The sequence below is a fragment of the Miniopterus natalensis genome, chromosome 17, assembly GCF_054644295.1.
Source record: "Miniopterus natalensis isolate mMinNat1 chromosome 17, mMinNat1.hap1, whole genome shotgun sequence".
NCBI lineage: Eukaryota > Metazoa > Chordata > Mammalia > Chiroptera > Miniopteridae > Miniopterus > Miniopterus natalensis.
Genome location: NC_142097.1, coordinates 11,106,949 through 11,130,406, shown reverse-complemented (window position 1 = coordinate 11,130,406; position 23,458 = coordinate 11,106,949). Strand labels below are relative to the sequence as shown.

At 52.6% G+C, this 23,458-nt stretch overlaps 1 protein-coding gene across 2 annotated transcripts; it reads right to left on the bottom strand.

Annotated features, from left to right (window-relative positions):
- Positions 1-440: 440 nt before the first annotated feature.
- On the bottom strand, positions 441-23,347 carry KIF1C (kinesin family member 1C). 2 transcript variants are annotated; one of them, XM_087825933.1, is made up of 23 exons: positions 23,203-23,347; positions 21,411-21,531; positions 21,064-21,196; positions 20,572-20,648; positions 20,039-20,218; positions 19,357-19,422; positions 18,591-18,769; positions 18,391-18,502; positions 17,867-17,944; positions 17,643-17,708; positions 17,478-17,553; positions 16,937-17,015; positions 16,586-16,731; positions 15,318-15,487; positions 15,083-15,162; positions 14,881-14,956; positions 9,551-9,630; positions 8,583-8,677; positions 5,273-5,356; positions 4,675-4,861; positions 4,452-4,524; positions 3,245-3,859; positions 441-1,703 (listed from the first exon to the last, which is right to left on the bottom strand). In XM_087825933.1, the coding sequence occupies exons 3-23, from the start codon at positions 21,167-21,169 to the stop codon at positions 1,008-1,010; spliced, it is 3,321 nt and encodes a 1,106-aa protein (XP_087682059.1). In that variant the 5' UTR covers positions 21,170-21,196; positions 21,411-21,531; positions 23,203-23,347; the 3' UTR covers positions 441-1,007. The 2 variants fall into 2 exon arrangements, with proteins under 2 accessions (XP_087682059.1, XP_087682060.1); XM_087825934.1 differs by lacking the exon at positions 21,411-21,531.
- Between the last annotated feature and the right edge of the window lie 111 nt (positions 23,348-23,458).

Below are 23,458 nucleotides of genomic sequence, written 5' to 3'. Positions count from 1 at the left end.
CAGAGTCTGGGGAGACTGTGGCTACTTAGGAGACCTTTCTGGCAGTTAAGTGGTTATATGAAGCAGAACCTCTCCTTGCCCAAGCCCCTCCATTGCCTGGTAGGAACAGCCAGCTAGGTGTTGACCTGTGTGTTCCCTCTACCTCCCCTCTCATCCCTCCCTCTTTTCCTTTGACAATGACAGCGGTGTTGGGGGCAGAGATGGACACCAGGTAAGCAAAATTGAAGGAAATAAATGGGTCATGCACTCTGAAGGGAGACCTGATGCTGAAAGTTCAAGAAACCAAGGTGGACATGTTCTTACATCTTGATCTGGGTGGTGACTACACGGGATCATACATATGTAAAAATTCAGAGCCGCTCACTTAAGATCTGTGCATCTTACTTATATATTCTACCCCTCCATGAGACACCAAAACCAAACAACTAGCAGCCACAAGCTCCCTCTGTTTGCTATCCTTTATTGAAGGGTCCCACATCCTCATGTGACCCCAGCCAAACCAGAAACCAGACAGGTCCTCCATTTATAGCAGGAGGACTGGAAGGGGAGGGGAATGACTTATGATCTGGCCACACCTCCCTGGAAACAGAAACCACCACAGACAGACAGACAAGGGCTGGGGAAGAGAACTTGCCTCACTCTATGTTCTCTCCCTGTTGCCCCCACTTGAAAAGAAAGTCAAACACTGGCTACACAGCATCCCAGCCCCCACCCCACCCATAGCAGCGTTTGTGGGACTCCCCTCTGCAAGGGGCGGCCCCAGGCAGCTTCCCATCGCTCTTCCTTCACTTTGGTTTGCTCCTGGCAACTCCGTGCCCTCTTCCTTCCTTCAGCCTCCAGCCCCTCACTCACCCATCACTCCCAAGTCATCTAGCACCTACTCGAACCTTCTCTCTCATCTCTAGGGCCTCCCTGCCCCAGGGCTTCTGGGGAAGCAGCATCTCAGGCATCTTCTCTCCTCCCAGCAAGGGGCCCCAGCCAGGCCCTCTCTGCCCAGGATGTGGGACTCACACAGCTGCCCCACTCTCCTTGAGGTCAGGGGCTGAGCGCTGCCGTCTCATTCTCGGGGGAGTAGTGTAAGGGGGGTAGCGGGGCCCTGGGGGCCGTTGGGCTGGGTATGGTTGGGGCTGCTGGGGATAATAATTGTGCTTTTTAGGCTGGAAGTGCTGGGGTTCAGGCTGCCCAGAACCTCCTCCCCGAGATCGGCCCCCTCCATCCAGGGAGTTCCTGCGGGGACGGTGGGACCTTCGGGGACTTGGGGGCCTGCGGGCAGGGGCAGGGGCAGGGGTGGCCAGTGGGGGAGTAACCTCCTCAGGGGGTTGGGGTGGAGCTGGGGCTTCCCCGCTGCCCATCCCTGGCCAGGACTCCCGGTGCTGGGGGTTGCTCTTGAAGGGGAATCGCAGCTTACAGTCGTGAGGGGGCACAAAGCGGGCTGGGGGCCTGCGTAGTCCCCCACCCCGGCCCCCAGAGCCCTGCAGTCCTTGCAGCCGCAGCTGCTCCTGCTTGAGCCAGCGAAGGCGGCCACGACGAAAGGCAGGGTCCTCCTCCATGAGCCGTGACACCCGCTCCCAGCTTGACAGGGGTGGTGAAGTAGACCGGGCTGAGGGCACGTGGTCACTGGGGACTTCGTCCTGTACCACCTCTGACCCTGGGGGCATGGCCCAGGTGGCCTCACTGGCTTCTTCACTCTCATCCTCGTGATCCTGGGAGGGGAGGGGAGAGACAAGGAGTGTGAGAAGAGCTGAGTCTCCTGAGCACAGCGGACTTGGGAGAAGTCAGAAGGCCCTGCAGCGGCCAGAGGGGTTCAGAGATAAGGGAGCTAGAATAGTGGTTGAGGAGCACAGGCCCGGGAGCCAGGCGGTCTGAGCTGAATCCTGGTATGCCACTGCACAGCTGTGTGCTCTGGAACTTTGGTTTGTGAACTCTCTGTGTTCAGTCTCTTCATGGGTGAGACAAGGTCAACAATAATAGCAGCTACTGCATAAGGTTGTTCTAAGAATTAAATAAATTAAGCTATGTAAAGGTTTTAGAACAGTGCCTGATACATAGTGGGCGCTCAGCAAATAGTGCTGAGTAAATGATGTGCCCTGGGGATATGACAGTCAACAAAAAGGGAAGAAAAATACTTGCCAACATTTTAGTAGAGTGAGACCATTGATAAGTGAATAAGAAAAATATATAGTATGTACAGTACCATACTTCAATAAAAAGTTAAATATAAGTATATAGATTTAAATAATATTTAAATGATATTTAAATGATGTATATATTATTCTCATTATATAGGAGTACATAAACCTTATATATTTTATATAAATTATACATATTGAGCTGGAGAAGACCAGAACAAGGAAGGAGGATGGGAGGCCAGGGTCAGCTAGCTTCAGTGAATCGCCAGAAAGGGACTCACTGAGAAGTTGTCGTTGTAGGAAACACCTGAAGGAAGTGAGGGGCAAGCTGCGAGACTTTCAGCAGGAAAGGCATCTAGCTGGAGAGAACAGCAGGTGCAGAGGCCCTGAGGCAGGAGTATGCCCAAGTTCAAGGAACAGCAAGGAAGCTGGAGTGGCAGGAGTGGAGAATGCGAGAGGAAGAAGCTGCGTGTGGAGCAGCCAGCCTCCGGCGACCACGAGCCGCTGTGGCTGGCCGCCTGCTGTCCCCCGGCAGATGAGCGAAAGCAGAGCAGCAACTCTGACCTCTGTAGCCCAGGCGGCTAGCACGATGCCTGGCACACAGCAAGCACTCAAATATTTGTTTGTTGAGAGAATACATACAAACCAGGGATCAGTGATAACGCTGCCACTCACAGGGCTACTGTGAGGATCATGTGGGGTAACACAGGAAAAGTGCTCAGCACAGCGACTGCCAGAATAAATGGTCCCCATGGAGAGAGGAGGGCATGAGTATGCGCATACGTGAACATTCATCAAGCAGTAACTTAAGAATGGTGCACTTTACATCAGTGTTTCACAAGCCTGACTGTACCGCAGAAACACCGGGGTACTTATCATAAATGTAGATTCAACCCCAAAGATGCTGACTCAGAAGGTCTGAGGCAGAACCCAGGAATCTGCATTTCAGTTAGTGCTCTGGTGATCGAGGTATATAATTCACAAACTACACTGAGAAAAGTCTACTACACGTCAGTCAATTTTTGAAAGCAAGAAGAAGAAGGAGGTTACAGGGAGATTCAGATTCTGAAAGGGAGTAACTGAGGCAGGAGAAAGCGGGCCAAGGCCCTCAGTACCTGGGTCAGGGGGATGACCCTCTCCATGCGGAGCATGCGGTCCCTCAGGGCCTGCAGCTCTCGGTCCTTGCTGCTGTTCTGGAGCTTCACCTCCTGCAGAATCCCGGTCAGCTTGTCGATGTGAGCCCGGAGGTCCTCCACCTCAGCCCCGCGGGCTCCCTCCTCACCACCGCCACCCCCACCTCCGCTGCCTTCCTCCTCGCCCACTGTGTCCCAGACATCCCGGGCCACGGCCCTCCAGGCGTCCCCGGGACCCTCCGGCTTGCCATAGGTACGACACAGCTCCCGCATCTTGAGGGCAGCCAGGGCCTCAATCTCAGCCCGCCCGTGGCGGAAGTCAGCCAGGGCCACCTCGTAGCAGATCTCCTTCACTGCCTGCATCTTCAGATCAGCCATGGTGGCCCAGCGGGGGTCTTTGCCCTGCAGCCGCCGACGCTGAGGAATCTGATACACCCTGCGTGGGGCCCTGCGCTTGCCACTGCTGGGCAGGCCACAGCGCTTGACAATGGTCTGGACTGTGGTGGGTGGCAGCTGCTCCCGCAAAGAGGAAATGAGCCTCCAGCTCTCTTCACAGGAGCGCTTGTCAGAGTCGTCCCCACTGTCAGAGTCGGCATACTGGGGCCAGAGAGAGAGAAAACAGGGAGAAGGGTAAGGACATCCCAAAGCCCTTGAGTCTCAACATCGGAAGCACCCATCACAACTGGCACCCTTGGGTGAGCTGCTTAATCTCTGCTCGTTCACACAACAGAAATGACACCACTATCTCCCTCACAGGTACACTTTGGGTGGCTGGCAGAGAAAGTGACCAATAAGTATAAGCTGCAGCTACAGCAAGTCTAGATTTCTTGCATATGTGTTACCACTCAGGATGAGGTTCAAGATTTAAAAGTCCACGTAAAGAACAATCTTAAATAAATACTAGTGCAACTGGTACTTGGCTATGGTAAAAATCATAAAGGTGTCACAGGATCAACTGGAGCCTGGGAAGCCCTGGGAGGAACTCTAGTTCCCTGCACACAGTGTTCTCCCCAGGTCACATTTCTCTCACAACCGGCTCCCCCTACATGCCATCCTCACCCTCGTCCCTATGCCCACTCCCCCCTCTGGCTCACAGTGTGAACCAAAAGCAGAGTCAGGCTGCAGCGCTCCTGTGCCGCCAGCCCACCTCCTGCCGCTGCATGCCCCACCTGCCCAGCCGACTCCTCACCAGGCGCTGCTGCTCCAGCAGAAGATCAGCCTCTTCCTTCTCTTTCCGGTACTGATTCTCCAGATCCTGCAGCCTGGGATTATGGAGGGAGTGAGGAATAGCTGTGTGGGATTCTGGAGCCACCTCAATGGGGTATCCGACAACAGGATGCTGGGGCTGAGGGCCTGGGGACCTGGGAGGGATAGCCTAGAGGGCCGGGGCACAGAGCACCCTCTCTTCGCACCTCTTCTCCATCTCCAGCTTGATGTCAATCCCTTGCTGCTCCAGCAGTTCCTTCTGGGCAAAGTTCCAGTCCACAGGCTCAGAGGGTGGTCCTGGGGGTGGGGGAACCCCTCGCTCCCGTTCCAGCCGTGCCTGCTCCGGGTGATTGAAGCGGAAAACGTGGTTCTTGCCCATCACAATCCTATTCCCTGGAGATGGGAGGAGGGGAAAGTGGACTCGCTCCCCCATAGCAGCAAACTCATCCCCATGCCCAAGGTGTACAGGGTCTTGTCCACAGTCCCCTGACATCAGTTCTCTCATCACACCAAGTCTGAAGGTGGTCTAAGCCAAGGCTCCTCCGGCTGACACCAGGAGCCACCCCGTCCCTGACAGCCAAAGGGGACTGGAGGAGTTTGGCACCCTCTTCCTGTTTTCCCAGGACAGCAAGAGAAACCAAAACCTGACTCCTTGGTCTTCACTCCCCAGTTCCTTCTTCATGTCCCCATGCTGCTTCCTATTTATTTCTGGGTGCTGCCCTAAGATTCACCAAGGAAGCTCTGCCCTAGCACTTCCTGTGCACAGCCATGTCCAGCACCCTCACTCTGTAACACTTCCTCTACCTGACTTCAGCACCAGTGGCTCGGTCACCAGTTTCCCATTGACATAAGTCTCAGCTCCTTCACAAGGCTCCAGAGTGACCACCACTGAGGGAGAAAGAAAAAGGAAAGGAAGCAATTAGGTCCTGGGGGTGGGAGGTTTATGGTCATACTCTCATCTTGCATTACCCCCAAAAATACATGCACCCCCAGTCCCACCCCCCAGTACCTGTTAGGGGTGCCATGGCCCCTCTGGTGGCAGGCAGCAAGGGAAAGGAAGAGCAGAAGGAGGATTAGAGCCCCAGCTAAAATTCCCAGGAGCCTCTGCAGGGGCTCTGTACTCACCGCCCACCATCCTGCCCACAGCAGCTTAGCAAACCAGTAATTCTCAGGGGCTTCATCTCATAGCCAACTGGTCATCAGGCCCTGTCATTTCTGCCTTCCAGGTGTCCATTCCATTCCTTCCAACTAGCATTTTCCCTGGCTAGGCCTGGATTCTTCTAGCAGGTTCCTAGCCCACTTCTGTCTAATGCATCCTACAAAACGCCACCAGACTAATCTTCTCAAGCCACAGCTAACAAACAGATCATTGTCTTCACAGAACAAGATAAAGTCAACCCAACCCAAACATTTACCGAGGTGCTCCTCTGAACAAATCACCAAGCCTACTGCTTGCTGAGACACAAAGATGCATGCGGCAGCTTCCTGTCCTTGAGGAGCAGTGCTTGATGTCAGAGAGAGGGAGCCCTGTATCCCAAAAATACAGGCTCTGTGACTCCTTAGCTGAGGGACACTGAACAAGTCACCCAACTTCTGTGAGATATAAAATGGAATCATGCCCAGCTGGTGTGGCTCAGAGGTTTAGCGTCAACCCATGCACCAGGAGGTCCTGTTTCGATTCCCGGTCAGGGCACATACCCAGGTTGAACTCAATCCCCAGTGGGGGACACGCAGGAGGCAGCTGATCAATGTTGATGTCGACGTTCTATCTCTCTCTCTCTCTCCCTTCCTCTCTCTCCAAAATCAATAAAAACATTAAAAAAAAGCATTGGTCTCACATTAAAAAAAAAAAAAAAAATAGGAGCATGAAAGACTTCCCATTCTATAGCTCATAGAAGTTAGCTCAGAGTGGTTGAAAGCCGAAATAAAGTGATATGTGAAAATGAGTTACTATTTATGCTAGAAGTAAGAGAACCCAGAATGAATTAGATAAGGCAGAGATGGGAATACAAAGAAAGCAGAGAGCAGCTCAGTTTGGCCACAGAGGACGAGAAACGATTATGGGAAAGCAGGAGTTTCTGAGCCAATGCTTGAAGGGAGCCTCACATTTGAAGGCGAAGAAATGATAGAAAAGAGAAAAAAGAGAGAAAGAGCTAAGGCATCACCGTATTCTCCAAAACAGCAATGAAAGGCGGCAACAGAGGAGAGCATGGTGTGCCTGTAATGGGTACCGGTCTACGCCCACCCTTACTCCCTGTCATGCCCCAAAATTCATTCATCTGTTCCACAAGTATACTGCATCCTTACTATTTTCCAGGAACTATTGGAAGTCATGGAAATAGTAGAAATAAAACCCCAAATCCTTGCTCTTACAGAGCTCACTTCCAGCAGGTAAGACAGAGAGCAAATGAGTAAGTCAGGAGGTAACCTAAAGTCAGGAAGATAAGTGTTACGGAGGGAAATGGGGTCAGGCAAGGAGAGGAGTTTGCCCCAGCTGCCAGGACAGCCTTCTCCATGTTCACAGCAATCCATACTAAGGCAGCCCATAGCAGAGCTCAGAGCACAGCCCTGGAGCCTGACATGCTATATTCAAACCCAGTTCTGCCATCTTCTAGCTATACTGGTGTTGGGCAAATTCCCTAATCCGAGAGCCTCAGTTCTCTCACCAGAACTGCATGAGAAAAAGCAAAGGCACAAAGTAGATGGTCAGTGATAACTATTCTAGGTTCGCACCCATCTCCTGTCAGTCTTTGGTCAAGTCTTCAATCTGCTATAGGAACAGAGGCCCAAATCGACTGAATCTTTAGAGGCCCTGATCTCTGAGGCTCTACTGATGGGGCTCATCAGCGCTTTTATTGATGCAATGGTTTTTCATGACCATCTGTCATCTCTCAAAACACACTCTGAGCTCCTGAGGGTGGGCTCACTCCTTGGCCCTTGGATGATTTTGGTATCACCCCAGCACATGACTTAAGGTAACAGCAGAACAGGAACTCGGCAATAACTCCCTGGGCTGAACTGATTCAACAGCTTTAGCCCACACTGCCAGAAGCATTTGCTGCCACTGAGGACCTGAACCAGACCAGAATGATGGCATTAATCTGCTGACCCTGACTTGACTTGGGGTCAATACAATATACAGGTGATGTACTGTAGAACTGACTACCTGAAACCTATATAATTCTGTTAATCAATGTTACCCCAATAAATTCAATTTAAAAAAATAAAAATAATCTGCTGACCCTGAATCAACTGAAGCCCAACAGGCATGTCTTAAACCTGAGCTGTAAGCCACACAATAGTGTCTTTTCTTATTTTTAAAAACGTGCTGAGGTAGCATGCCCCATCCCCCTGTGCCCTCAAAAGCATCAGACTAGGCACTGTTTTCAGCTTTGTGAGACACAAGGCATGAGTTCAAGGTGATGAATAGCTCATGTGTAACATCTGCCACCCTGCCCAGCACATTTCCTACAGCTCAACTTCACTTGGGACTAACTGAACACAAATCATTGTTTTTTTAAAAAATGATCGAGAACAAAATGGTGACCCCGAAATATACCCTGAACCCCAAGAGTACTGTTTTGTTGATGTCAGACAGGCTACTACCTTCACCCTTAGGGCTTGTGACTCTTAAGACCTTTTGCAGCTATGGCCATACAGGGGCTAAAAATCTCTGAAAGTTTTCAATCAGAGGATTACATGGGCCAATTAACTCCCTGAAAGCAATGCAGTCATAGCTGCATAGATAAGCGGTTCTCCAGAGATAAATTCAGGTAGCCCACTGGAGCAAATACAATTTTTCATAAAAAATGACCAGGGTGTTGTTTTAGGATAAAAAGTCAAGGAAGAAGGCAGACCTCTCTTCACCAAAATTTCACCCACTGGCATGCCAATGGTCTGTTTCTCACTGTCCCTTGCAGCAGTCTCAGGGTAGGTGCAGACAGCTGGCCCTTGATATTCCCCCACTGCTTACCATAAGCTCAAAGCCCCTATGAGAGTGAGGACACATGTTCTCATACACGCCTGCACACCCAGTGCCCAATTCAGTGCGTGAAACATGGGACCTGTCTCTCTCCTTGTCTGGTCATTCCACTCTCACTCCCTCAGCCATTACCTTCTCCATCCGGCTGAGCGATGCTCCGGAACAGACAGTGTTGCTCCCGAATGAACTTCCCGGTCAGCTTGATGTCCACATCTACCTGGCCGACCCTGGGAAAGCAATGGCCAATATTTCCTAAGCAGGTGGCAGATATTCACCAAGCCCCTTCTGAATACAAGTTCATCCACTCTATAAGCCAGACATAATTATTTCTGCTTCACAGATGAGGAAGCTGAGGCTCAGAAAGGTAAAGTAACTTGCCCAAGGTCACACAGCCCAGCAGTGGTGAGGCTGGGATTTGAACCCAGATCTGCCTGACTCCAAAGCCCCTGTCCTTAGTCACTGTGTTATACACCAGAGGTAGAAAGGGAACCTGGAGCTGGATGGGCGCCCTCCGCCGTGGGTCTCCCACCCATCCTTAGAGCTGATCACCCCGAGGGCTCATTCCCTACCAAGGACAGCTAGTAAATGCCTGTGGTGGGACAGAAAGGGGCATCCTCTCCTCTAACTACAGCAGGTGACTTCAGAGGCACCGAGCCTCAGGGATACATGTTAGCATTAGCCAGTAAAGCCACCCGCAGCATAGGCACTGCCCATAAACAACATGGGCCTGGGACCACGACTGCCTCCACCCCGCAAGAATGGCGGTGGTCTAAGGGCTGAGAATGTGGTGTCTAGATTTCCAACACACTTTTATGTTCCAGTAAATCACGAGCTATCCCCACAAGCACTGGGTCAGCTTGGTCCCAGGAGGCATCTTAGCCAAACCAAAGTGGTGGATGAGGCAGGACAGCTGCTTAGCAGCCAGGCTCAGCAACTTCTCAGGAAGCCTAGAAAGTGAGCGGAACTGTGGAGTCAGCTGTCCTGACATCTGGGGTGTTTCTAGTGAGGTCACAAGGAAAGGTTGTCACTAGTTGTGGCCGTCCCTCTGCAATCACGCCCCAAATTGAGAGGATGCTCACAGGCCACTGAGTAAACGCTACCTGGTGATGCCATCTTTGATGTGGTAGAGCAGACATTCCGACATCAAGGGGTCTTCATTCAGGTTCACCAGGTGGGGAGTCTGTGGGAAAGTGGGTTTTCAGGGGAGGGATCCTGAGAGCCAGCCAGGGGGGTACCACAGGGGAGGGAAGGAGCCTCAACAGATATCCCTCCAGGTTCCAGCACTGAGGGCTGCTCTCCCTCCCCTCACTAGAAGAATTCTTCCCCTCTCCTTACTCCCACTTACTCCAACCACTTTCAGGACAGCCTAACCCACCCTCTCCTCACACATAAGAAACCTACAAAATAACCCACCCTTCTACCCCTTTCCAGGTCAGCAACCCTTCCTAAGGTCCCATTTCTTCAGAGGCACCTCAACCCACCCATCTCCTTGACCAGAAACCTTAGAACCTGTCTACCCTCACCTCTGCTTTCCCTGTACTCCCTCTGTCCCCAAGTCTCATCATCCCTTCCTTCAAAATGTATCTTGACACTTCTGGAGAGTACAAGAGGGGACTGGGTTAGGGACCTGGTACTTCCCACCTTTTATTCCAGCTTCAATTTCTTAGGAGCATGGATTACTTTTACAATTATAATTTAAAAATACAAAGTGTCAGTTCAATTCAAAAGTATATAAAACAGACCTGTTTTTCCCATCAGATTTCCCACTCTTCCCCGCCACTGCCTATTCCCAGCCCTACTTTACATGGCGCCAGGGTCACTGCAGCAGCTGCCTGTTGCTGTCCCTGTCGAGGCCTCCCTGACCAGATCCACCCACCTAACTGGCTGATCATTATGCTGCTCCACACTGAAAACTCAGCCCATTCCCTTCCCCCAAAGCCCCTTGTCCTGACTTGTTTGTCTAGCGTCCCCCTTTGTCCCCCTTAGACATGTAACTCTGGGAAGTATATAAGCCTTGTTCCTTCTATACCCCCCTCAGGCCACTACTGCCAGTCTCCCTCCCTACCATCTGCTGCCTCGGCCCACCCCCCACCCTGCTGCAGACCTGTCTGACTTCCTGCCATCTCCAGGGGTATCCTAGCTTTCCTGCTCATACCACACCATGGCCGTGCCACACTTCTCTACTCAGACCTCTCCAGCTGGCACCCCATGCCCACGTGACTTAAGCCTTTTTATGCTGGTATCCCTGGGCCTCATCCATATCAGGGCCCCAGCCCACCTATCCAAACCCCTTACTGGGACCCTTCTCTCCCCTTCTGTGTTCCCACCCAGTGGACTGCTGAGCACTCATTCCAAAAGACCTCCTCCATCCCTGACCACCCCTGGGAGCTGCTCCCCATGTTCTCTCACCTGGAACAGCCTCCCTCCCAGCCCCACCCCTATCCCCACCTGTCAAAATCATCTACTTCCCTCACAGTCTGTCTCAAATGCCATTTCCTCCACAAAACTTTCCCATCTTCCAACTGAAGTCAAGATCCTCTGCCTCCTTTCTACAAGGATTTACTTTCTAAACACCCTGTGAGGTGCTAGGTGGGACACAGAGATGAATCAAACCCCGACGCTGCTGTCCTGTCAGCAAGGAAATCAGAGTCAACTTGGGGAGATAAGACTTGGCAAAGTTACAAGTGGGAAACGGATGCCTCACAGTAGAGTTTCTGATCTTTTCACACTTTCCCTTAGCTCATTAACTCATTCACTCATATGTTCCCAGGAGTTGAGTGCCACCATATCCTGGGGGGGAGGGGGGGTGTTCAGATGAATAAAGTGAAAAACTGCAGGAGCTCAGAGGAGATTCAAGAGGACCTCAAGGAAAGGCAGCATGGGGTCTGATCTTTGCGAGTAAGGAGGACATGGACATGCAGAACAAAAAGCATTCCAAGTAAAAGAGGAGTGTGAACAACAGCATGGAGGCATGAGAGCACACAGTACAGGGAAAAACAGCCAGTAGTCAGGGCCCCCATATTTTTGGGGTCCCCCAAATGGTGATCCCAAGGTTGTGCCCATGGTGGATATGACCTGTATCCATGTGTCTGCCCCTCCACTCAGGCACCCCAATGACCACTGCTACCACACTTCTTCTCCCGAGGGACTCTCACACCCCTCCCAACCCTGCAGTGTTAGGAATGCCAAACACTGATGGGCTCTGGGAGCAGAAAGTGATCTATCCCTCAGGAGAGGGTACATGATTTAGGGCAGTGCTTTTCAATCTTTGTTCAGCCCTGGAAGTCTTTGTTCAAATGAAACCTTACCTAGAAGCCTAGTATGTCAAGCAGATAAGCAGAGAGCCACTCAGGATAAGCTTGGGGGTAGGGGACCCAGAGTTTAGTCCTGCCCTCCACCCCCACCCATGAAAGAAGCATCAAGCCAGGTTTAAAAATCACCTATTTAAGAAGGCCTGGTCCCTGGCTGGTTTTGCTCGGTGGCTAGAGCACTGGCCCAAGGAAGGGTCCCGGGTTTGATTCCTGCAAAGAGCATGTACTTTGGTTGCAGGCTCAATCCCCGGCCCTGTTTAGGGCGTGTGCAGGAGGCAACCAATTAATGTGTCTCTCTTATCCAAGTTTTTCTCTCTCTTTCTCTCCCTTCTACTCTCTAAAGAGCAATGGAAAAAATATCCTCAGGTGAGGATTAAAAAAAAAAAAAAGGTGGCCTGGTGATAGGGGTCCCAGAAAGAGGAAACTTTCCCTAAGGCTCTTGGCTCTCTCCAAGACAAACTAGCTTTTCCCCTAGGACCAAATTCCCCACCCCCACCATTCCCAGGCTGGAGCCACCAAACCCATTTCCCCACCTGTAAGTGTCACAGCTGTCCCTCTTGAAACATACATGCCTTTTAAACATATGAAAGTATGTTCATCCTCACCACTTTTGAGAAAATGCAAAAGTCAAACACCATTTTACCAGACTGGCAAAGATCAAAAAGTAGAAGAGGTTGAGCAAACATGGCCTCCCTCATATGTTGCTTTTGAGAGTATAAAGCAACATGGCTATCATCTTTGGAGGGCACTTTGGCAAAACATCAAAATTTTACACAGCAACCATCTGACCCCAAATCTCCACTTTAGGAATTTTTCCGCAGATAAGAGACCTATTTAAGACCACCCATTGTAAGATTGTTTATGGTATTAAAGAATGCGATACAAACAAAATCACCATCAGTAGGAAGCTGGCTAAATAAATCATCCTTCATCAATAGGATATTTCTGACACCATGAAAAAGAACAGAGAGAATTCCAATGTTATGTGAAAAAGTAAAGTACAGTGGTACTTCGGTTTTCTAATGTAATCCGTTCTGGAAGGCTGTTCGAGTTCTGAAACATTCGAAACCAGAGGGATCCACAGCCAACAGCTAGGCCTCAGGATCTTGCCCTCAGCGGAAGCCGCAGGGCATGTTCGACTTCCGAGGCGTGTTCGAAAACCGAAGCGTTTACCTCTGGGTTTATGGCATTCAGCAACCAAAATGTTCGTCAATGGAGACATTTGAAAACCGAGGTACCACTGAATAAAGTACGCAATCACTACTATTCCAAAAAGAGGCCATGTATGCACGCACACCTGTGTCTAACTGTACATAACCCACACTTGTGTGTGCACTGGCTACCTTCAGAAGAACACATCAGAACCTGACGAGAAGGCTTGCCTCTGGAAGGGGAACTTGAGGGTGGGAAGGAAGAAGACTTCCTTTTCAATGTACACACCTCTCAGCACCATGTGCAGGCTCTTTCTGGTGTTTATCACTTTACAAGAACAATTACAAACAAAAGAAAACAATTCACCCTGCTGTTGGTTCCTGAGCTTCAGTAGGTGGCATCCCTGTGCAATGAGAGCCCTCCGGGGAAGAAACACCCACCTCATCAGTTTCTCCACTCCTTTCTACCTTTCCTCCAACCCTGCAACTGTGGTGGAAGCTCCTCAAGTACCCAGTACCTCAAGGTACCTGCAAACCACGTTGAGAGACATCTGTACCCTCTCCCCCAGACGCAGCCCTCAGAAGGACCCCAAATCCCTGGGTGCGCACCCAGGTCCAGGACCAGGTCCCTCAGCCCAGCCTGCTACCCTCCATCACCCACCCATAGCTCTCTCTCTACCTCACTGTGCAGTAGGCAAAGCAAACCCCTCTCCTCTTTTCAGATTCCTGTTCAATGGTCCCTGCTTGCTCAATTTCCCAGATGGCCGACCTTATGAAACCAGAAGAGGCCTTCTTCTCATAACCCGCCACCTCTTCTAGACAGCCCCTGTGGCCCTGTCTGCACCAAGCAGTTTCTGACTTAGGGCCTGATCCTATTTTCCTTCCTAAGATGGACCAAACAGACATGGCCAGCTCTCCAGTGGGACTGGAAATTCCTGATTTACTCCAACTGGCCTCCATATTGTCCCTTCATCAGTGTGCACAGCCCACACAACTGTGCTGACTGGTTACGGCTAGCACCCATTCTGACTGGTCCGTCCCATGCCCTCCTGGTTGTTAAAGACTTTGAATACCATTCCTGCCTCCAGCTGAGCCTGATCACTCCTATCCTGCTTCCTTCCTTCCTTCCTCTAGGCAAAGATGCACTTACTAAGCACCAGCTACAGAGCAGGCACATGACAGGTGCTGGTGTGCACCATTACTGACACTTCCCTGTGTTTGCTTAGCCTAATGTTCTCCCTGCTCCTCTCTACTCCCAAATCCTGACCATCTTTCAGGCTCCACGTTACAAACCACCTTCTCCAGGAAACCAGTTTCCATCCATCTTTTAAACCTCTCGCTGCATCTACAATTAATGTCTTATAGTTTGGTGCTTACTCCTCGCTATTCCTTTTACAGTCCTGCTTCCCCAAGTTACCTTTTAAAAAATGTATTTTTTAGCTAATTTTTTGAGCATATACCATATGTATAGGGTACAGAATTCAAATGATACAAGAGAGTATACAGTGAATAAGTCTCTATCCAACCAACCTCCAATCTCCCAGGTCCTCTCCCTCTCTCCTGGGGTAACCCCTGCAACCAGTTTCTTCTAAATCCAGAGAAAATTCTACGCATGAACTCAACATACACACATTATGTGAGGCTATTTGTAAATAACTAGATTCTAAGCAGCTCTTGAAACCGCTAAGGGCAGGGACCCTGTCATCCTTCGTGGTCCCTAGAGTCCCTAGCCACAGGCACTTACTGAGCCCTTGCCTCTATGGCTGTCAGATGGAGGGACAGAGAAGGCAGGGGTGGCCAGACAACATAGAGAGGAGGTGGCAGGAGTGGGGACAAAGATGATGGGGGACAACTCAGACACCTCAGAGATCAGGGTTAGAACTTACCGCCCTCCCACCCCAACCCTCTCCTCAAAGCATTCAGGGTCACCTAAGCCTCCCTAGGCCCCTTCACCCAGCACTCACTCACCTTCTTCGGAGAGAAGACACCCACGGTTCCTCCGTCCTCCCGGACAGCCACCCCCATCTCAGCCAGCAATGCTTCTCTGCAGACCGAGAGACACAAGCTCACCTTACCATTGCGACCCACAAACACCTCCCCTACAGAGCCTGGCCTTCCCTTCCCACCCCCACTCCTTCTAGGGCTCCAGCTGTGCCCCCTCCCCTCTCACCTCTCCATCCTCAGGGCTTCAGTCTTGCGTAGTTTCTCCTCCCAGGTTTCATTCAGCTCAGCTATGATCTTCTCTGTTTCCTGGGGGCACGAGGCAGACAGGGATCAGCACAACCTGGGACAAGCACCTACCACAGGGCCACACCAGTCCTGGGATTCCTTCTTCCTCTTCGACTCTGGCTTTGGAGAACTACACTCCCATCAGCCCCCAGCCCTGGCCAGCTCCAGCTTCCCACCTGCAGCCTCTCCATGGCCTCCTCAGGCCCAATCTGGGGCTCAGTGTTGGGGGAGAATGGTGGTTCCAGTTCCCCATTGTGTGCAGGGGGAGATGAGGGTGAAGCTGGGGAAGGGGGAGACGCTATAGCTGGCAGAGCACCTCCAGGACTCCCCTCATCCACCTTCAGTCCTGGGAGAGAGAAACAAGTCAAAGAAGGAGGCTAAGGGAAGATGTAGCTGATTGAAAACATAAAGAAGGCCTCTAAGAGGACCAGTCTTTAAGGACTTCAGAAGACATCTGGTCAACCTCCACCAAACAAGAAGCCTTCCTACTGCAGCCTTAACAAATGGGTACTCAGTCTCTGCTTGCTCCCCTCTAGGGGTGGAGAGCTCATTACTGAACAAGGCAATGAGTTCCTCCCATTGTTGGATGACTTGTACTATCAGAAAGTTATTAGCTATGTTGAGCTAAAATCTGCCTCTGTGCCTGGCCGGGCGTGGCTCAGCGGTTGAGCATTGACCTAGGATCCAGGAGATCGAGGTTTGATTCCCAGTCAGGGCACATGCCCGGGCTTCGGGCTTGAACCCCAGCAGGGGGTGTGCAGGAGGCAGCTGATCAATGACTCTCTCATCATTGATGTTTCCCTCTCTCTCTCTCTCTCTCTCTCTCACCCTCCCTTCCTCTCTCGGAAATCTATAAAGACATATTTTAAAAAATAAATAAATAAATAACAAAATAAAATCTGCCTCCATTATATGTGCCTATTGTTCCTAGTTCTGCCCTCTGAGATAAGAGAGACCACACTGCTTCTCCTTTTGCAAGACTACCCTTTAAATGTGGGAAGGTGAACATCATGTCTACCTTATCCTTCTCTTCCCAAGAACAACACTCTTATTTCCCCCACTGTGCCCCTCAGCACCCTGACTGTCCTCAGTGGGATAGACCCAAATACTGAACGCGGAATCCACACCTGATGAAGTCAATACAGTTCTACAGCCTCTACAACGGACACCATTTTGTGTCAGTGAGGCTAAGCATTAAATTTTAGAAACCATTCCACTGTTGCGTGTTGTTAAGCTTATAGTCAACTAGACCCTTGAAGTTTCACAAGAACTTCTGTCAAGACATGATAAGTCCCCGCTCCATATCTGTATCCACGTCACTGAGGGCATGAAGGGCTTTGTGGTCAGTGGTCCCTCCCTGGCCCCAGGACTGGGCAAAGGCAAATGAGGAGAGATGAGGCAAACCAAGGGGCATCCCCGAGCTGCCCCTCCCCTGGAGCCCTACCTCCCAGAGCAGAGGCTGAGAGCCCCTGAGCCATCAGCAGTTCACGTAGCCGAGCCACCTCCTCCTGCAACTCTCGGATCAGCCGGGCATTTGGGTCCTCATTGATGATGGCATTGCAGCGGATCTGCTTGGTGCGGTCAGCATACCTGGGTGAGGAGGGAGGATCGGGATTGGTGAGGCCCAGACCCAGATGACCTTTGCCTGCTGCCTATTTCCCTCTCTCCCTCCCAGGTTTTAAAATATTGGGGCATGGTTGAGGGTCAACTCTGTCTCATGGGCAGGGTCCTGAACAACCAGCCTCTGAGCTCTCCTGGCACTTTTCATATGCTGTCCCACCCACCAGAGTCCCACCTGAGGGTGCTGAGAGTCTCTTCGTAATTGATGTCTGCGGGGCTTAGGGCTGCAATCATTGCTGTGCGTGAGTTCCCACCTGTGCATGGAGAGGAGTGAAAGGCTTAAGCTGGGCTGGGTCCTAAGAAAAGTCATACTGGGTCAGGGGGGCCTCAGTGCCCAGGCAGGGGTCTGGCAGGGGCACTGTCCAAGGTAGGGTGATGCTAAGAGTTGTGGAGCTAGCCATAAAATCTGGTAGTTAGAGGGAGCAGGGGTGAGGTCAAGGAGACATCAGACATCTGAGAGATCAGCGGGAGGATGAAGCCAGCTGCGGGTGTGGATCAGAGGGCATCATGGGTGGCCAGGTTAGAGAGGCTCTTGGCTTGGCAGGAGGGTGTGGCCTGATCTCAGCAACAGGACATCTTCAAAGGTCAGGGGAGGGTCAATGGGACAAGTGGAAGATCTGGGATTCTCAAGGTGGCAAGGAGATTTTGTCAGATATATCAAAGGAGGTTAGTAGAATGGAGGCAGGGTCAGTAAAGAGAGAGTAGGAGCCCCTCACCCAAATTCTCCTTGAGCAGCCAGGTGAGCACAGAGTCCCTGTAAGGGATAAAATCCGACTTCCGCTTCTTTGATTGCTGGGGGATAGAAAGGGGAAAGGGGTCAGGGTAGGCCATCCTGTGTCCCTTTACCCGGAGTGCCTTCTCTTCCCACCCCCAGATCTTACCATATCTGCAAGGGCAGAGATCACCTTCCCTAGAGTAGTCAGAGACTTATTGATGTTGGCACCTTCCTGGAAAGGGATAAGGAACGTGGGGAATGAGGCCCTACTCTCCCACTCTGATCCACTTTCCCTTCCCCTCCCCGCAGCCAGAGTCCCAGGTTAGGATGAGAGACGACTGCACAAGGCCCCCAACACTGCCCCTGTCTGTCCCTCCTAAGCCTCCTCACCTTCAGGCGCATGCCCCGGGCTCCTGAGGAATCAGCCCGCTCACTCCCAGCAAGGTCCACCAAACTGATCTTACTAACCTGGGTCAGAGGAAAAAGGTAGGAGGTGACCAGGTCAGGAGGGTGGCAAATCAGCAGAACACCCAGCAAGGGAATTGGGCCATTGGCAAGGGAGGAGAAAGCAGGAGGGGACGAAGGAAGGGGGCAGGAGAAAATGAAACTTATTAAGGCTAGAGTAAGGGGCTGGTTACTCATCTATTGGTTCATTTATTCATTTGCAGATATTTACATGCCCACTGTGTGTCAGAACAAGGGACGATGGGCTCCAAGCCCTTCCCTGAAAAGTTTAGTAAGAAGGACAAACAAGCAAATAGGAGATTGTACCACACTGATCTGACGGGATGGACAGAGGACTATAGAAGCCTGGAGAAGGCACTCAAGCCCAGCATGGGCAGGGAGGAAGACACAAGGCCACTTCACGACATCACTGTCCCTGTAACTAGGAAGGAATGGGGGGGGGGTCCCACCTTCTCTGAGTCCAGTCCAGTGAGCTGGTCATGGCAGCGCTGGGTGAAGACAATGGTGAAGACGGCATGGGAACGGCTGCTGGTCTCATTCATGTTGGTGGCAGCCACAGTCCTGGGGGGGAAGGGAGTGGTCACTGGGTCCCACCTCTCACCTTCCTAAGCCTGGTTCCCTTTTCCTCCACTCCACTGGCCCACCTCACCTCGCCTTATTTCCACAGTCCATGAGGTCGGCAATGTCTGCATAGGAGGTCACAGCCAATTTAGACAAGTCCTGCACGTAAGGGCCCAGGATGGGGTGCTCCCGGACCCGCAGAGAGCCCCGGCTCTTGGGGTTCAAAAGGTCTCGTACCCGCTCACAATAGATCTCCATATAGCTCACCTGAGTAGGAGAAGAAAACAAGTAACAGTACAGTGACTACCAGAGAGAAAGGGAGGGGAGGCAGAAGAGGGTATAAGGGAGATATACGGTGATGGAAGGAGACTTGACTTGGGGTGGTGAACACTCAATACAACATACAGATGATATATTATAGAATCATACACCTGAAGCCTATGTAACTTTATGTTACCCCAATAAATTCAATAAAAAAGAAAAGAAGTAACAAGCCAACAAAATACTATGAAACTTACCCTACATTCCACTGAATATGAACCAGGTGATTTCAGCTAATGTACACTGAGCATAAACTAGGCACCAGGCGTGGTGCTAAGCACTTTGCGTATGCTCAATGACCCACCCAACAACCCTAGGACGGGGATCCCACCTTTATCATTTCACAGATGAACATACTCAGCAGCAAGAGATGAAATTACTTGCTCAAAGCCACAGTTAGTAACTGGCAGGACAATGAATCCCAGGCTGTCTGACTCCAGAGACTGCCCTTTGGTCTTAACCACTCCAGTCTCCCCCCCACCATCAAGGAACACCATGCCCCCTCCCCACCGCCCACCTAGACCCGGGTTTACCTCCACAGAATAGGAGAGCTCAGCGCTCTGGTTCTTACTAACACGAGAGAAGAGGTCCTCGCAGAGCTGGAGAGGACACAGAAAAGCTGCTGTCCATGGTGCACCTGCGGCACCCAGCACCAGTCCAGGCCCTGTTGAATCCTAACTCAGCCCTGAAGGAGGGGTCATTCCTGTTTTACAGATGGGAAAGCAACCTCAAAGAGGTTCACACTTGCCCAGGGTCACAAGCTAGTATTTGGTGAGCCAGGAAGCAAACCCAGGCATCCTAACTCCAGAGCCTGTGTGTAAGGCCACTACACTGCACAGCCAGGGAGAATTATGACCAACTCTCAGTTATCCTCAACTGGCTTTTTCTATAGTCACCACCTTAACTACAGTATACCAATTTACAGGGAAAGTACACTCACAAGTGATTATGAAACAAGGTAAGTAAGTGGTAAGTGGCAGAACTAGGGTTCAAACCAGGGCTTCCGATGTCACAGTTTTGGCTCTCCTTACTGAGCCTTGTTGCTTCCAGTGGGGGTCCTGGATGTCCAGGTTGCAGCCAACCCCTGCCCCCCCATCACAATCCCTGTCACTAAGGGCCTCAGACAGCCAGTTCTCTGCTCTATAATCCTTAGACCCCCTAGGGACACCTGAAGATGCTCCTGCCCTTGTAGCCCTGCCAGGTCCCAGCATGTACCTGGGGCACAATGCCCTGCTGCCCTGGCTCCTGCCGCCCCATCATGGTGTAGGATTTCCCAGCCCCGGTCTGCCCATAGGCAAAGATGCACACGTTGTAGCCTTCAAAGGCGTGGAGCAGCATCTCTTCTCCAATGTCCCGATATACCTGTTGCTGAGATGCAAACTGGGGGTCCTCAGCCTAGGTGGGAAGGGAGTAGAGAAAGACAACAAGAGCCCTAGATGGCTTTGTCATTAGTGTCTAGGTCCCTGGAGGCTTGCCCCGTCGCCAATAATTGCCCAGAGGTCCTGTGTGCTTCCCCACCCCCATTATAGTCCTAACCATCCCTGGGGGTCTTATCAATCTCCTGCCGGTCCTAATGATCCCACGGGATTCTGCCTCCCTCATCCTGGTCCCAGTCACAATCTAAGTGTCCTACCCACCCCAATCCCAACCCATCCCCCAGAGGTGGTATTTCCTTGCAATGCTCCCTCCCCAGGATCTAAATCCCCTATCCCTCATTGCTTAGCTCTCCCCCAGCCCAACCACCTCACCGAAGTGTGTGACCAGTAGGAGTAGTCGAAGGTGAAACTTTTGGGGCCATCCTTGCTCTGTTTGGGATTGATGATGGCTGAGGGGACAGGAGAGGGCAAAGGAAGACCAAGGTCAGGTACTCCCAACCTCTGTCCACTGCCCACAATCCCCAGAATCCAGGCATCCTACTACTCCCCTCCTCTGTACTAGTTCATCTCTCCCCTTTAATACTCCCCACCCCCTCCCGCACCAAAGCTAATTTTGGCTTCCTAGGACCCGCCCCCACCAGACTGCCTCCTTGGATTGGGCAATGGAGGGCTCCAGGCCAGCATTCCCCCTCCCAGGGACTAGGAGCATGGAAAGGCCAGCCTGCCCCAACCCCCACCCTTACAACTAGCACCTGCTCTGTGCTGGGCACAGCCCTACTCCGGGTTCGGCCTAGCAGGACTAGCCTGCGTGGTGAGCCTGGCCCACCCTGCCTGTGCCCAGCCAGGCCCCTGGGATTCACTCACAGGTGGTGCTGCCCTGCATGCTGACCACACACTTGGCATCCTGGCTAGTCTCACGGGCATTGAAGGGTCGAACCCTCACTGCCACTTTCACCGAGGCACCAGTCATGACTTCAGATACTTTCACCCTCCTCAGCTGGAGGACAGAGACACAAGAGGTGGTTAGAGCTGCTGGGGGGACCCAAATATTGCCTCACAGTTTCTCTAAGGAACCAGTCTTTCCACTCCCCCTCCAAGCAACCCAACCCCTCAAGAACCCAGTTCCTATTTCCCTGGCCTTCCTCCCAAATGTCACTCTCCTCAGGGACTCCCAAAGGTGTTCCTAGCCATATCCCAGGTCGCAAAGTTACCTGTCGTCCTGGCCCCAGACCACGGGGGCTGTATCAGTTCTGGCTGCCACCGGCCCTCGTAGGAGGAGCCCCATCCTACACTTGGGGCCTGGCCACGCCAGCTGAGGCTGTGGGGGAAACCCTGGTTGTGGGGGAAGAGTGGTTAGGAGGCACCTGTGGCTCCAGAGATATGTTTGGGGTTGCATGATTAGAGGACAAGAGGTGGGGGATAATGTCAGGAAAAGTAAGAATGATGTCCCTCTGGAGTGGCCGAATGCAATGTGAATCCAAGGGCAGGGATGGTGATATTTTTATTCCTCGCCACTCACAAGCTTACCGAACGTCAGATAGAGAGGCTGGACAGAGGGCAATTCTGAGAAAGGGACTCATGGGCAGAGACACTGAGGGTGGCAGGAAAGGGGAAAAGGGGGGGCAGAAAGTCACAGACACCAAGAAAACAAGAGACACAAGAGAGAAAGTAAAATTAAGGTCATGCCATGAAGGAAATAATGGGAGGAAAAGGAAGGAGAGACACCGAGGCCAACAAACACAGAAATGAGAGAACAGAAAGGGAGGAGAACTCCAGGGGAAAAGCACAAACTGGGAGCCCAGAAGAGAAACAAGAGAGAAAATCCCAAACATAAAATCTACCCTAAAATTCCCACACGGGGTCAGCCAGGGAGAAGTAAAAACCAGCTCCCACCCAGGGCCCACAACCTCCACACAGAGGCAGGGATTGCCAACAGGCAAAGTCCAATGGCTGGAGATACAGCCAAGGACTGGGATCCACAGGGCCTGCCTGTGGCCCCAAACCCCTTGCCCAGCCCCCAGCACTTCCTCCTCAGGATCCAGGACAATAGGCAGGGGAGGGCGGGGTCATCCTGCATCCATCCCGGCCAGGGCTCCTCCGTGGAGGAAGCCAGAATACCTGGGTCTTTATGGGGAGGGGAGGGTAACACTGGGATCTGTCTCCCTGAAAAGGGAGAGAAGGGAAAGGAAGCAGGCAGGTCCCATTCCCTGCCTGAGGCTAATGCTATGGCGTCCACTGCCCTGGGGAAGGAGCCAGGCTGGAGCCCAGGAATGTGGGTGATCGGGTGCCCACACCCTGGGAGGAGAGGCTGAGCAGCCTACGCCCACGGAGACAGGGTGGAGAGTTGAGAAGAGAGATCCGGGATGCTGGGGCCCCTTCTGAGGCCCTGAAGGACCCAAACCCGTCACGTTGGTTGGGTCTCACCTCACCAGCCTTGGAAGTGGGGGCGCGGAGTGAGAGGGCTGGTCTGTCCCAGGACAGGAAGGGAGTAGCTGAAATTGGAGGCTTTCTCAGGAAGAACAGCCCTGACCCCCAGACCCTGACTACACTGCTGGGGACACTCAATGGTGACGCCGTTGAGGCCAATGGGGCAGGGAACGGGGTGGCAAGGCTGGGAGACACCGGGGTAAAGGACTAGGGGACAGGTAGGTCAGCCGGAGCAGCATAAAGGAGCAATGTGGTACAGGGAGGAGCCGCGGCAGGGGAGGGGCCGACGCACCCGAACCCGGGCCTAGGGCCACCTGGACCCTGCCCGCCCGGCAGTTCCCACACAGGCCCCGGTCCCGGCCTTTCAGGGAGGCCGTGCGGACCCTGTCCTCCCGACGGCTGCCCGGGGCCTGGCACCTCTCTGCGCCTCCGCGGGACAAATAGCACATGATCCCAGCTCCCGCGGCCAACGGATCCCTGCCGGGTCGTGCAAACGCGGACCCCGGCTCCCCGCCCCTAACCCGACACATTCCTCCGCGGGCGTCCCCTCCCTCGCCCCCCTCCCCCAGCTCTCACTTCGTTGCGGCAGGGCTCCCGGAGCGGCTCGGCACAGTGCAGAGAGACAAACTTTCCGGGAACCGTGAGACCAGAGCGGGGGAGATCTGGGGCCGGTTCAGGGCTGCCCCCGCCCCTCGCCGGGTCCCGGGGCGGCGGGCGGCCGACTCACGCCCCGCGGGCGGCAGCAGTAGCGGCGCCAGCGGCCGGCGCCCGCCCGGGCAGCGCGAGCTGGGGCGGGAGCGAGGGGCGGGGAACCTACGGGCGCGCGCACGCG